The sequence below is a fragment of the Bison bison genome, unplaced genomic scaffold (genome assembly GCF_000754665.1).
Source record: "Bison bison bison isolate TAMUID 2011002044 unplaced genomic scaffold, Bison_UMD1.0 scf7180017864297, whole genome shotgun sequence".
Classification (NCBI taxonomy): Eukaryota; Metazoa; Chordata; class Mammalia; order Artiodactyla; family Bovidae; genus Bison; species Bison bison.
Window position 1 is genome coordinate 6715124 of NW_011494869.1, and position 14943 is coordinate 6730066.

At 44.2% G+C, this 14943-nt stretch overlaps 1 protein-coding gene across 1 annotated transcript in view; it reads left to right on the top strand.

Moving 5' to 3' along the window:
* RANBP10 (RAN binding protein 10) overlaps window positions 1–14943 on the top strand; it is a 58421-nt gene that overhangs the window by 9333 nt on the left and 34145 nt on the right. Inside the window, exon 3 of the mRNA XM_010851020.1 lies at window positions 11434–11486. Coding sequence (XP_010849322.1) covers window positions 11434–11486 — 53 coding nt within the window. The remainder of the gene's footprint in view (window positions 1–11433; window positions 11487–14943) is intronic.

Genomic DNA, 14943 nt, shown 5'->3' on the forward strand with positions numbered 1-14943 from the left:
CTTTTCTAAAACCAGCTTGAACATCAGGAAGTTCACGGTTCACATATTGCTGAAGCCTGGCTTGGAGAATTTTGAGCATTACTTTACTAGCGTGTGAGATGAGTGCAATTGTGCGATAGATTGAGTATTCTTTGGCATTGCCTTTCTTTGGAATTGGAATGAAAACTGACCTTTTCCAGTCCTGTGGGCACAAGAGGGCCTAGAGGAGCTGTCCCATGTTGAAGGTCAGGAAGGGTGGTGGTGAGGAGATACCCCTCGTCCAAGGTAAGGAGCATTGGCTGCGTTTTGCTGGCGCAGCCGTGAAGAGATACTCCATGCCAAAGGTAAGAGAAACCCAAGTAAGACGGTAGGTGTTGCAAGAGGGCATCAAAGGGCAGACACACTGAAACCATACTCACAGAAAAGTAGTCAATCTAATCACACTAGGACCACAGCCTTGTCTAACTCAGTGAAACTAAGCCATGCCTGTGGGGCAACCCAAAATGGGTGGGTCATGGTGGAGAGATCTGACAGAATGTGGTCCACTGGAGAAGGGAATGGCAAACCACTTCGGTATTCTTGCCTTGAGAACCCCATGAACAGTATGAAAAGGCAAAATGATAGGATACTGAAAGAGAAACTCCCCAGGTCAGTAGGTGCCCAATATGCTACTGGAGATCAGTGGAGAAATAACTCCAGAAAGAATGAAGGGATGGAGCCAAAGCAAAAAGAATACCCAGCTGTGGATGTGACTGGTGATAGAAGCAAGGTCCGATGCTGTAAAGAGCAATATTGCATAGGAACCTGGAATGTCAGGTCCATGAATCAAGGCAAATTGGAAGTGGTCAAACAAGAGATGGCAAGAGTGAACGTCGACATTCTAGGAATCAGCGAACTGAAATGGACTGGAATGGGTGAATTTAACTCAGATGACCATTATATCTACTACTGCGGGCAGGAATCCCTCAGAAGAAATGGAGTGGCCATGATAGTCAACAAAAGAGTCCGAAATGCAGTACTTGGATGCAGTCTCAAAAACGACAGAATGATCTCTGTTCGTTTCCAAGGCAAACCATTCAATATCACAGTAATCCAAGTCTATGCCCCAACCAGTAATGCCGAAGAAGCTGAAGTTGAATGGTTCTATGAAGACCTACAAGACCTTTTAGAACTAACACCCAAAAAAGATGTCCTTTTCATTATAGGGGACTGGAATGCAAAAGTAGGAAGTCAAAAAACACCTGGAGTAACAGGCAAATGTGGCCTTGGAATACAGAATGAAGCAGGGCAAAGACTAATAGAGTTTTGCCAAGAAAATGCTCTGGTCATAACAAACACCCTCTCCCAACAACACGAGAAGACTCTACACATGGACATCACCAGATGGTCAACACTGAAATCAGATTAATTATATTCTTTGCAGCCAAAGATGGGAGAAGCTCTATACAGTCAGCAAAAACAAGACCAGGAGCTGACTGTGGCTCAGACCATGAACTCCTTATTGCCAACTTCAGACTTAAATTGAAGAAAGTAGGGAAAAACACTAGACCATTCAGGTATGACCTAAATCAAAATCATTAGGACTTAGTTTCCAGGTAATGGCAGGCTACTTGAATAAAACCCTGTGCTGAGAATGATGAAAAGGTGCTGACTTACAAAGAAGCAAACTCAAGGCCAGTTTCTGGATGAATACCTATAACTAGGGAGCTAAGGGTACTATCTGAGAACCTAAGAGCATTTGCTGTGTCCACACTCAGCTCTGCTCCAGCTTTGACACACAGTGCCAGAGAGGTTAGTGTCTGGAGCTTATGGGTTGTGGGGGTCTGGGAAGAACCTGCTCACATTAAGGTGGGGTGCCAATGTGCTATTACAGTTAAGGGCAGCATATTAGGTAATATGCTGGAATATGATAAGCTCTGTAAATTCAAGGCTTGGTCCTTGAGTCTCCCAAGAGATTCTTTAAGGAAGGAGGCAGAGTCCAGGGTTATGAATAACCTTCCTAGAGCCATCCATGGGGGCTATTCTGTCTGTTCCTGTGTCGTGGGCTCTCTGGGTGCTTTGATGGTGCTGGTGGTGGTGGATGCATGAGGGTCTCCGGACACATTCAAAACCGCCTTCCTCCCTGCAAGCACGTCCTGTCTCATGACTCCTTTGCCTTCAGATATGGTCTTCCTTATGTTGCTGGGTTGGGTCCATTCATCTCTGTAATACCCCTCCTCTTGGGGGAGTCAGTGGGCTACACAGAGTTGGGCTTAGTGGGTCACTGGGTGGCTTCTTGGCAGAGGGCCAGGGTAGAGGGATGACTGCTGGAGAAGAAGCTTGTACCTGAGGTGCAAGTGTCCTGATGGACTGTGGCTTTAAGCAGGCCCATCAGACCACAAACTAAAATCCCCAGCATCAAATATTAGCCCTCATTTCAGAACTAAGTGTCAGTTGGGGTTTTTCCTGAAATGTCTCCCATGGACCATTTTGTAACTATGACCCCAGTTGTTGTTGTTTAGTCACTAAGTTGTGTCTGACTCTCTGCGACCCCATGGACTGCAGCACGCCAGGCTTCCCTGTCCTTCACCGTCTCCTGGAGTTTGCTCAGACTCATGTCCATTGAGTCAGTGATGACCCCAGAGGTCCCCTCTGATGTGGAGGTGTTGATTTCTTATCTGGGGCAGATTCTGATATGAACAAGATTGCCAGCCTTCCGATCTGTGGCTGAGGTGTTAGATGTCAGGATGAAACTGTCTGGTGAGATTCCAGCAGCACCTTGCGGGGCTGACGCAGGGGACGGGGCAGTGGTGACAGACCCTTTGACTTGGGAGGCTCGGCAGCCAAACTACCTTCCTGCAGCCCGCAAGAGCCATCTCAGCCCTGAGGCTCAGGAGCTTGTCCCTTCTCTCCTTGTCACATCCTACCAGAGCTCTGTGGGCCTGGAGACAGTTAATTGATGGAGCTTAAATTAAAAATGTTCAGGGAATTCCCTGGTGGTCCAGTGGTTAGGACTCAGCATTTTCACTGCCAGGCCAGGTTGGATCCCTGATTGGGGAACTAAGATTCCCTCAAGCTGTGCAGCGTGGCTGGGAAAAAAAAAGTTCAGATCCCATAGTCATTGGTTCATATATCTAATGTAACATTTGTTAAAAGTGTCTCTGGGCTTGCCAGCCCATAAAATCCACCTTCCCTCAAAGGGGAAGTTGATAAAAGTAAAAAAAGAGCTAGGTCTGTATTCTTCACTCTTGTTACCTGCTGTGTGCTTATGGTGAGGGACTTCTTTCTTCTGGCCCCGACACGAGGCCTGGATACTCTGATGCTTTCCACTGAGCTCTGTGCCAAGCCCTACTTGTCTCATCCGGAAAAGCCAGATGAGGCTAATGCTGGCCTACAGGGCCATATAGGTGTTTTTGGTGACTCCCATGTGTGTGCTAAAATAAATACAACATTAAACATGCCATTTTAACAATTTTTAAGTGTAAAATTCAGTGGTATTAATTGTGTTCAACTTGTGCAACTATCACTACTGTTTTCCAGAACTTTTTCATCACCCCAGACAGAAACTCTGTACCCATTAAGCAATAACTCCTCATCCACCACCGCCCCCGCCCCCCCGCCCGGCTCCTCCCAGCCCCTGGTAACCTCTAATCTCCTTTCTGTCTCTATGAATTTGCCTATTGTAGATATTTCATAAAAGTAGAATCATACGGCATTGTCCTTTTATGTCTGGCTTATTTCATTTAGCATAATGTTTGCAGGGTTTATCTTATGTTGTGACCTGTGTCAGAATCTTACTTTTTTATGGCTTTTTTTTATATTTACCACATTTTCTTTATCCATTCATCTGTTGATGGACACTTGAGCTTTTTACATCTTTGACTATTGTGAGTAATGGTATAATGAACACTGGCATACAAGTATCTGTGAGTTTGTCTTTTCAATTCTTTTGAGTGTATACTTAAGAATTGCTTGATTGAGTGTATACTTAAGAATTCCCTGGTGGCTGAGCAGTTGGGGCTTTGCACTTTGTGCAGACAGGGAAAAAAAAATTTGCTTGATTGTTCTGTTTAACTTTTTGAGGAATTACCAGATTGTTTTCCACAGTGGCTATACAGTTTTATATCTCTACCAGCAATGTGTGAAATTTCTAATTTCTTTACTTTTTTACCAATAACTTACTTCCTTTTTCCTTTCTCCCTTCCTCTTATTCTTCTTTATTTCCTTCCCCATCCTATGTGAATTAGTATCTCATTTTGGTTTGCAGTTCTAATGGATTAGTAATGTTGAGCATCTTTTCATGTATTTATTGGCCGCTTGTATATCTTCTTTGGAGAAATGTCTACTCAAGTCCTTTGGCTAGTTTATAATTGAGTTTTTTGTCTTTTTGTTGTTAAGTTGTAGGAATTCTGTATATTTTTGAATATTAGATCCTCATAAAGCTATGATTTAGAAATATTTTCTCCCATTTCCAAGTTGTCTTTTCACTCTTTGTTTTTTAACCTTCCTGCACAGCTTGTGAGATCTTAGTTCCCCAACCAGGGATCAGACCCGAGCTCCCTGCATTGGAAGTGTGAAGTCCTAAGCACTGGACCGCCAGAGAATTCTCTCTTCACTTTCTTGATAATGACCTTTGATGCATAAAAGTTTTAATTTTGATGAAGTCCAATTCATCTGTTTTTTCTTTTGGTGTCGTATCTAAGAATCCATTGCCTAAACCACAGTCATGAATCTTTTAAGTGTTTTTTTGTTTAGCTCTTATATTAAGATCATTGGTCTGTTTTGAGTTAATTTTTATACAAGCTATGAAGTAGAGATCCAGTTGTCTCAGCACCAGTTTTTGAGGAGACTTCTCTTCCCCCATTGAATGGACTTGGCACCCTTGTTGGAAGTGATTTGGCTGTGTAAATGCACTTGCGGACTTTCAGTTCTCTCCTACTAGCCTACGTGTCTGCCTGTGCCAGTGCCGCACTGTTTCGGTTACGCTAGTTCTACAGTGAGTTTTGAAATCAGGAAACAAATCTTTTAACTTTGCTCTTTCTTTAAGATTGTTTTAGCTACTTGGGGTCCCTAGCAAGTCTGTATGGATTTTGAGGGTTCTCTTTTCCACTTCTACAAAAAAGACTGCTGGAATTTTGGCAGGGATTGTGCTGAATCTGTAGACCAACTTAGAACGTATTAACAACACTTTCCATCTACAATATGAAGTCTTCCAGTCCATGAACACAGGATGTCTTTCCATTTATTTTTGTCTTCTTTAATTTCTTTCAGCAATGTTCTATAATTTTTCATGTACAAGCGTTTTCACCTCCTTGGTTAAATTTATTCCTGAGGGTTTTGTTTGTTTTTTTGATTTTAGATGCTATTGTAAATAGAATTTTTGTCTTAATTTTCTCCTTTAAGTGTTCAGTGTTAGTATATAGAAACACAGCTGCTTTTTGTGTGTTGATTTTGTATCCTTCAATTTGGGTATGTATTAACTCTAGTAAGCTTCCTGTATATCATTTGGGATTCTCTCTATACAGAATTTTCTATAGGTAGGGTCATGTCCTCTGCAAATAGAAATAGTTTTACTTATTCCTTTCCAATTTTTACCTTTTATTTTCTTTTCTTGTCTAATCAATCTGAATAGAACTTCCAGTACAGTGTTGAATAGCAGTGGTGAAACGTTGACTCCTTGTGTTGCTCCTCATCTTAGGGTAAAAGTTTTCAGTCTTTCACCATTGGGTATGTTGGCTGTAAATTTTTCCTAAATGCCATTTATCATATTGAAGAAGTTCCCTTTTGTTCCTAGTTTTCTGAGTGTTTTTATCAAAGGGTGTTGGATTTTTCAGATGCTTTTTCTATCAATTGAGATGATCGTGTGGTTTTTTTTTTTTTCCCCTTCATTCTGTTAATGTGGTTTATTATATTCATTGATTTTCTTATGTTAAATTGCCTGTGACTTCCTGGCATAAATCCCCTTTGGTTGTGGTATTAATCCTTTTAATGTTGTTGAATTTGGTTTGCTATAGTTTTGTTGAAATTTTGTGCATCTCCATTCAGAAGGTGTATTGATCTATAATTTCCTTTTCTTTTGGTGTCTTTTCTTGTTGGCTTTTGATCACTGCTCCAGGGTCTCTACCATTTTGAGCTTGCATCTGGGTTCAGCACACTTGGAACAGTACCCAAACATTATTCGGCCCAGAGCTGAAGTCTCTAGGTGAGAGCTAGGAAAGCTCTTAGGAGACTGTTAGTCCAACCTGTCTTTTTCTGACAGGGAACCTGAGCTGTGGGGCGAAATCCAAGACTCATAGTCCTGAGTTAGGCTGGAGTGTCTGAGGCCAGGCTTCAGAGTCTGAGGTGTTGTCTCTGGAGCCCAGCTGCCAAGTGTCCCTGTCACTTTAGAATCCTCGTGTGCTTCTCTTCAGGAGGCAGGAAGGGAATATCAGACTTGTTGCCAAAGAGGTTCCTTGGATGGAGTACTCCAAGCTGTCTTTCCTGTCTGGGTGGGGGCTTACAGCAAAGGGTGGTCTCCTCCCTCCAGGCCTTGTTGTACATCTCCAGAGGGTGTGAGAGTCCAGAGGCCTGCTTTCTAAGGTCCTGTCCTCTGTCCGCCCCCAGGCTGGCCTGGGTCATGGAAAAATCTCCAGTCGGTTAGAGCTGTGCTGAGGCTGTGTCACTGTGTCCGCGGGGTCTCCCGAGGGTGTGCTCTCTGAGGTGCTTAGGATGCACCAGGGGCCGTGTGAGCCAGAGCCCCAGCTCCTCTGCTGAGCATGGAGTTGGACCCTTTTAGTTTGTTTCTGCGAGTGTGCTCTTCACATGCAGCTTCCGCTCTCCTGTCAAGGTTCAGGGAAATAAGAATACCGAGAAGCTGACACGAAGGCCCAGTCCCCCACTGTGTCTCCCTGGTATTGAAATGTTGCGCTGGGACAGCCCAGAGAGAGTCTGATGGCTGAGAGCCAGCAACCTCCTCAGTGTGCAGCCATCAGCTGGCTCTTGAAAATGATTTTTTCATGACTCTCAAAGTAATTTATGTTAGTTGTAGAAAATCTGGAAAACTAAAGAGAAAGGAGAAGAATGCAAGCCACCTGGAGTGTTCTCAAGACTCTCCGCATGACTGCAGTGGATCCAGTGGGCTGTTGCTTTTGTGGGAGAGTCAGCAGAGCGGGTGGGGGGCAGCACAGGCCCCGGAGGCCACCAGTCCATTCTCAAGGCTAGTCATCTTGCAGGGCCCCAGTTTACCTCTGCCGCCCCAGGGCGGACCTGGCGGTGGTCTGCAAGGGCCACTGCTGCCACCGCGCCTGCTCTGTCCTGCTCTCCGGTGGATCCCCACCCAGCTTGGCCCAAGCAGGGCCACTTGGCGCCCTCTTCTCTAGAGCCTGACAGAGAGGCAGAGTCACTCTTCAGGCTCACGTGTTTTTTTTGTGGGAAAGGATAGAGACTAAGGTGGATGCCGACCGATGGCCTCCCTGCCAGGTAGCTTGTCGGTTGTCTCTCTATACTTACTGTGTCTAATGTGATAGACACATGATAGTCTTCAGATGGGTTTAGCTTACTTTCAGTTGTTTTATAAGGTAAATAACTTTTCCTGCAAGCTCCTCAGATGTATCCTGCTGCTTGAAAAGAAAGCCCTGGTGGACATATGAACTGTCCGGGAGCTAAGCTCTGTCTATTCTAGTCACTGGCTTGGGGAGCGAGAGCCCATTTTGCCTCCCAGGAGACCATGGCAGCCTGTGTCTTTGAGTGTTCCTAGCATTGCCTGACCTTTTACCAAGAAGGAAGCAAATGCTCACCTCCTTTTTCCTTGGTAATTCCATGTAAAACAGGCATTCCTCTTTAGATGTCCCGAGATCCAGGCCTTCAAGGATGGCCTGCTTTCCTTTACGAGATCATAGTACTCGAAGGGCCTCCAGTGGACGAACTGGACTCTAGGGTTGTAGTCATCCACCATACTATCTTTATGCCAGTACCAACACTGTTTTGATTATTGTAGCTTTCTTGTAAGTTTTGAAATAAAAAAATATGATTCTAACTTTTTTTTTTAACACCCTCATTGATTCTGTGTATTGCTTTGGATGGTATTGACATCATAACAATATTGTCTTCCAATCCATGTATGGGCAGATGTTTTTCCATTTGTGTCTTTTTATGTTTATTTATTTACTTAAATTAAAAAAATGTATTTTTCGGCCATGCCATGTGCCTGTGGGATCTTAGTTCCCCAACTAGGGATTGAACCCAGCCTCCCTGCAGCAAAAGTGCTAAGTCCTACTGGTCACTGGACTGCCAAGGAGCTCACTATTTGTGTATTTTTAAATTTCAGCAACATTTTAGGGGTTTTAGTGTATAAGCTTTTTGCCTTCTTGGCAAAGTTAATTCCTAAGTATTTTATTCTTTCGATGCTATTGTAAATGGAATTATTTTCTCTTTTCCTTTTTTGATTGTTCAGTATTAGTATGTTGAAACACAGCTGTTTTCTGTGTGTTGTTTTTATATCTGAAACTTTGCTGAATTTGTTTGTTCTAACAGTTTTTTGTGGAATGTAGAATTTTCTATGTATAGAATCATGTCTTCTGTGAACAGAGATAGTTTTACCCATTCCTTTCCAATTTGGATGCCTTTTTCTTTCTTTCTCTTGTCTAATTGCTCTAGCTAGAACTTCTGATATTCTGTTGAATAGAAGTGGCGAAAGCAGGCACCTTTCCTGTTCCTGATATTAGAGGAAAAGTCTTCAGACTTTCACCATTGAATACAATATTAGCTGTGGTTTTCTCATATAAGACCTTTTATTATGTTGAGATTGTTTCCTTTTATGCCTAGTTTGAGTGTTTTTGAGAAGTAATATACCATACAGTCCGCTCACTCACAGTGTACAATCCAGTGTTTTTTAGTGTCCTTATAGTTTTTTTTTGCCTCTTTGCTTATCTTAACCTGGTTGGATAACAGTTTTCAAGTGTATGAATACTTGCTAGAAGGCTGCATGTTTTTGAAATTTTAGGACGTCATACTTTTGGAAAGACTTAATGTCACACAGTGTTTGAAGAGTTGGGACTCATTCCCTTTGAACTCTGACTTAGCTTGACCTCATATGAACATTTCAAGTTAGGGTCCTGTGGGGCTGCTCCCTGTATCAACGACACTCACAGGGGCATGACATTCAAGTGTGGAGACCGGTCTCTTCTGGGTGCTTTACCCTTAGCTTACCTACTCAGATTCTCAAGATGACCCTGGGGTTTGTACAGAGGCTCCCAGACCATCCGCTGGTAAACACTGCCCCAGCTGTGGGGTAGCGTCTATAGGAAGGTGTTGAGGGGTAGCTGCCAGAGGTGGAAGGGGCTTCTCCTGTTGAGAGACCTAAGTAACTTGTGTTTGAGTACATGTGCCTTAGTAGTTCCCTGTTCTCTTGGGAAGTTGTGGAACCAGATCTCTGTTGCTAGTGGCCAAGCATACATTCCCTGGATGACCCTTGACCTCCCCTATTTGTAGCCCTAAGCAGTCAGGGGTCACCCAGGAAGCACATGTGCTTCAAACACATAAGCCTTCATCTTAGTGTCAGGAAAGCTAAATGTGAGGGGTGGGATCGCATGTGGTGTTGGGCTCTAAAACAGGGCAGGATTAGTGGCCTGGCATCCAAGTTAGGAAAACTCCAAACTCCTGGCTCTATTGCACTTGCATATGTTGATTGATGACTGCAGGGCAGTCAGGGTCATTTGCTGTTTGGTCAGAGATGGCATAAAGGGAATGGAGACCAACTCTTGGCAGCCTCTTCCATGTAAAGTCAGGAAGCTGATTATTTGGGCTGCTATTTTTCTGGGAAAATGTGCAGGTTTTAGCCTAATGGGAATCCTGCCAGCAGGCTTACACAGCTTCTGCTCTTGATGGTTGCCGAAGGTCCCCTTTTGGCAAGAAGTAGCAGGCAGTTTGAGAGTCTCAAATCCTTTGAACCATAGAAGCCTTTCTTTAAAGTGTTGTTCCTTCCCCTTTTCTCCCTTCCCTTCCCTCTCCTTTCCCCTAACCCTTGCAGGCCAGTTATTAGGGCCATGTGTTGATTGGTGTCTTTCATGGGTTCTGCCCACAAAGATGCGAAAGCTGGCTTCAGGGGAAAATGGGTAGGTTAGACCCTTCCTTTCTTCTCCTCCAACACCCATTGTTGCAGCCAGTCAGAGAAGGGCATTCAGTTTACTGCAGATGGAAGGCTCGCAGATTCTGGAGCACCATGTGGTGGGGACTCTGGTAGTGTTAGGATACTGGTCCATATGTTTCGTGGAACATGCCAGAAGAGGAAGAGAAGAGTCCAAGATGGAGAAACGTATGTGAGGTGGTTCCTTGCACAATTACAACAGGGAGCAGTTGGAATGTAATTTCCAGCTACTTGGAAATGGTCAAAATAAGGCAACCCCATGTGATTGCTTTACAAGAAAAACATTTTTATTGTGGTAAAATACGCATCACATAAATTTTACCATTTTAATTATTTTTCAGTGAACAATTCAGTGGCATTAAGTACATTCACATTATTATGCAACCAAAAGTTACACCTTAGCCATCTTGGTTGGTGTTTTTACTGTTGTGATCTTCTCAGCCACATGTTGATGCTCATATGTGGTTAACAGCAGGCATCGTATGTGGGTTTCTAGTATTTTCCACTTAGATGGTGGTGACTTGTTTCTCTAGTTTCTGAGTTCTTGGGGAAATACCTTACTGTGTCTTTGTATACTACAACTATATAGACTAAAAAAACCTGTTCATTCCCTTCTCTGACCTTCCCTCTCACGAGTGCAACTGAGATATCTTTGACAGAGTTGCCCAGCACGGGTCCCACCTGGCTGTGGCAGCCTTGGTTGGTTAGGTTCCTGGGTGGAAGGAGTAGAGGGTGGGTCTCTGTGGCCTCACACACTGTCACCTTCAGCTTTGGATGATTAAAGAGGCCATTGGTGAATATATGGGGCAGGGTAGTTAGTTTGGAGACCTCAAGAGAAGAAACCCTAAAAAAAAAAAAAAAAAAGAGAAGAAACCCTGTGTAATGAGGGGTATTTATGACTCTATATGGATCCAGCTGGCTGTACTTTTTCCATGTCTTGGTTCTTGCTGAAGAGTGGCTTGTCCCTGTGGCTTAAACTTGCATTATTCTGCCAAACACTCCGTAGGATTGAACTACTTACTTTAGGTACTTCTTGGGAATAGATTCCACTGCCTTAGCTGGGAGCCAGAAGCCAAAGGACGGGAAGCAGTGATTCCAGGAAACTTTGCTCTGAAACTGAAGCCAGTGATTCCTGGTTGTAGACACTGCCTCCTGTTTTTCCAGCTGCTTAAGGCATTGAGAGATTTCCATTAGAAAATCAAAATACAAAGGTTCTCCAAGATCCACTAGTGTGTTAAAGGAGTCTCTGCCTTCATTGCTTTTCCTGTTTTTCTTTTACCAAGAAATATTTGAGAAGGGAGATGCGTAACCCATTTGTTAACCAAAATGTTTGTGTGTGTGCTTTTTCAAAGGTACATGGGAATAGGACTCTCAGCTCAAGGCGTCAACATGAACAGACTTCCTGGTGAGTCACTGGCTAAGAGAACATTTGTCCTGGTCTCTTGATCCATTCTGTGATGAGAATCATGGTGGCAGCCAGCAGGCTGGAGAGGACTTTGTTTGCTGGCTGCCTACCCGCCAAGCCAAGCCATTGGGTGGAGGATCCTAAAAGGTAGCCACTGGGCCGGGATGGCATGGGCTTCCATTCCAAAAATGAACTGGCAAGTGATTGTCGTTCATGGAATTTGAACTGTTTACAGTCAGAACCAAGCGACCTGAGCTTGCTCCCTGTGGGGATACGCCTCAGTAGCCCTCACTCCCATTGGCCTTTGCTTGACCAGTCTGGGACTCTGGCATTTTGGAGAGGAAGGCTGCCATCAACCTAGGTCCTGTTTTCACTTTACCATGTTAATGGCCAAAGCCTTAAGGGACCTCCCACGTGGAAGACAGTTGAGGCAGTATCTTAATAAATAGGATGTGCGTGACACTTCGGCTTACAGTCAGCAACCTCAGATTTATAAAGGAGCACTCTGGGCCCTGCCGGTGGGCCTCCTCAACCACCCAGGCGCCCTTTCAGTTGTTTTCTGCCCAGCAGCTCATGCCCAGGCCTGGGCTAGGCACAGTTGAGAGGACAAAAGCCTCTACCAGAAGCTAGTGGATTCTAGAAGATGGTCCCAAATTCATTTGTTGGCTTGAGTGGCCTAAGTGACAAGGTGCACACTACCCTGACTCTGTCAGGTAGGCAGGCAGAGTCCCCATGTTTTGCCCAGGCCCTCTCTGCTTTTTGTGCCTCTGACACAAAGAAGGCAGCTGGCTTTTTCCAAAGAGGGAACACCACTTAAACCTTCCAGTTTTTTTCCAATCTGTGTTTAATATCACTCAGGGTTTTTTTTCCTAATTGACTCCTTTCAAGCACTAGAAATCTTGACTTGCTCAGGATGGATTACAATTGTCAGGAATCTGACTTTTAAAAAAAATTGGCTTCAATCTGAGCAAAAGTGGCGTTTAGTATTAATCAGAATGTGTGTGGCATGTTTGGCCTCTTTGTGCAGCGTGCAGCTGTGATGTTTGTTATTCTAGCCTTGGCCGACTAGATATATCTACAGTGGTCATAGCTCTGCCTCTTTGTGAACAGGGAGCTTAGAAAGATAATTTCCCGTCAAGGGTAAACTGATTCTTAACCTTTGTCTTGCACTAAATGTGCTCTTGAACCTTTGCATGGCTTTGGTTGCAGAGAAAAGAGGCTTTTATAGGTTCATTACACAAAAATAACTACTATAATCTGTTATTGAGTGGGACTTTAAGCAATTCTGAACACTGGTTAAATGAATTTTTGTTAATCTCTGTGAAGGAATGCTGTGCAGCCATGAAAAGAATGAGGAGTCTCTTCAGGTACTGCTTTGGAGTAATCTCTGGGATGTATTATTAAGTAAAAAGTATAAGGCATAAAACAATGTATATTATGTTACCAAATGTTTTAAAAAAAGGGGGAAAATGTGCATCACTATATCTGTTTGTACATGCATAGAATATCTTTGGAAAGTTAAAGAAAAACTTAAAATATCGGCTGCCCCTCGAATCAGGGTGACTGGGAAGAGGACTGGGAAGAAAATTTTTCCCTTTTGAAGCTTTCAAATATTCTTTCTTGTGAATATGTTATCTGTTTTAAAATAAATAAATAAAATTAAAATAACCGAAAGCCCCTTCATCAAGAAGTCCTCATGCCTGTCTTTTAGCTGGTCTCGGGATGTGGTCTTTTACCATGTGCAAAGCATGGTGTTCTGGGTTCCACACATTCATCCTTCTTTAGTAAGAACCGTTTTCACATGGCCAAAGGCTTCAGGATCCAGGGAGTGGAGCATATGAGGTTAGAAGGGGTTCAAGGGATGCTGAACTGACCTGAAACTCTTGAGATGGAGCCATGTGGAGCTGACTTAGTCTCTTTGTCTTGTTCATAAGATGGGGCTTTTGACCCCTCTGGGCTGCTTAGAGGTTAGCTGAGGGTCACATGCTTTGACATTGTAATGCAATGTTGTTGTGAAGTCAGACTCTGCCTGGGCGCTGGAGGTGACTAGGGAGAAGGGGCTTGGGGACAGTGGATAAGGTGTTAGTTCCCACACTAACACATCAGGAGGGCTAGCGCCTTGTTTACAACCTCACTGGTGCATCTGTCTTCTGGCAAGAGAAAGGAGCCTCTGTGTTCTATGCATATGGCACCTGTCTTGGTTTTCACTCTGCCTGCCAGCTCCTGAGGGTTTTCCTTCCTGCCATATCTGATCATCTCCCTGATTGTTCCGTAAGGTGGAAACTAGGAATCAGGTTGCATCTAGGTAGGGATGCACCCTAGGAATGATGGATGCCTCTGGCTTTCCTGGATGTAGGACTGGCTGAGTGGCTGGGCAGACCTAGCACAGGACAGATATAGGGACAGAGGGGACAGAGGACAGGACCCCCTCACTGCTCAGGAATGATGGGGGCCTGCCACTGTTCACCTCAGTGCTGTGTTTGGAAGATCGGAATCCCCTTTAGTGCTTTCCATTTTCTGGGGTCACTTTGTGTGTGTGTGTATGTGTGTATGTGATGAGCATATGTTCTCCAAAACCAGAAGAATCATCATTCAAAAATGGTTATACCTGAAATTACTTGCATGTATTTTGGTGGTGAAGTGAGAGATGGAGGATGATAGTAGTTAAAACCTTCCTGCCAGATTCTTCTCATTTCTAAGAGGCCATTGGTTGAGATGAAGGCTATTTGGACCATTTAGATGTATGGTTGGTGGGAGGGGAGCGATGGTGGTGGCCTTAGCTGTGTCTAGAATTTCAGACTTTGGTGTTAACTCCAGATGAGATGTTAGAGGGGTGATGTATCTCTTGATAGATTCAGGTGTACTTAGTGGAGGGTGGTGGTAGGGATGATTATGGTTGTGCAACAGTGTGAAGCGCTGTCTCACCCTGGTTGCCTGGAAAATCCCATGGACGGCAGAGCCTGGTAGGCTGCAGTCCATGGGGTCGCTAAGAGTCAGGCAGAACTGAGCGACTTCCCTTTCACTTTTCATTTTCATGCATTGGAGAAGGAAATGGCAACCCACTCCAGTGTTCTTGCCTGGAGATTCCCAGGGACAGGGGAGCCTGGTGGGCTTCCGTCTATGGGGTCGTACAGAGTCGGACACGACTGAAGCGACTTAGCAGCAGCAGCAGCAGCAGCAGCAGCAGCAGTAGGAGTTTGCCAGTTGGTTTTGGGCAGTGATTCTATGGGGCCTGTGAGTGGGTCTCTTAAGTTGTCTGCTGTGATGGGATGGTTTCCTGGGAACAGTCAGGATGAGCTAGTTGAGGGAAGAGTCTTATTACTATGGCAAGGGGCCTAGACTTTTATGTATATAAGCAGTGGGGGCTGCAGGACTGTTTTTTTTTTTTTTGCAGTGTACTTGATTTACAATGGTGTGTTAGTTTCAGGTGTATAGCACAGTGAATCAGTTGTACATA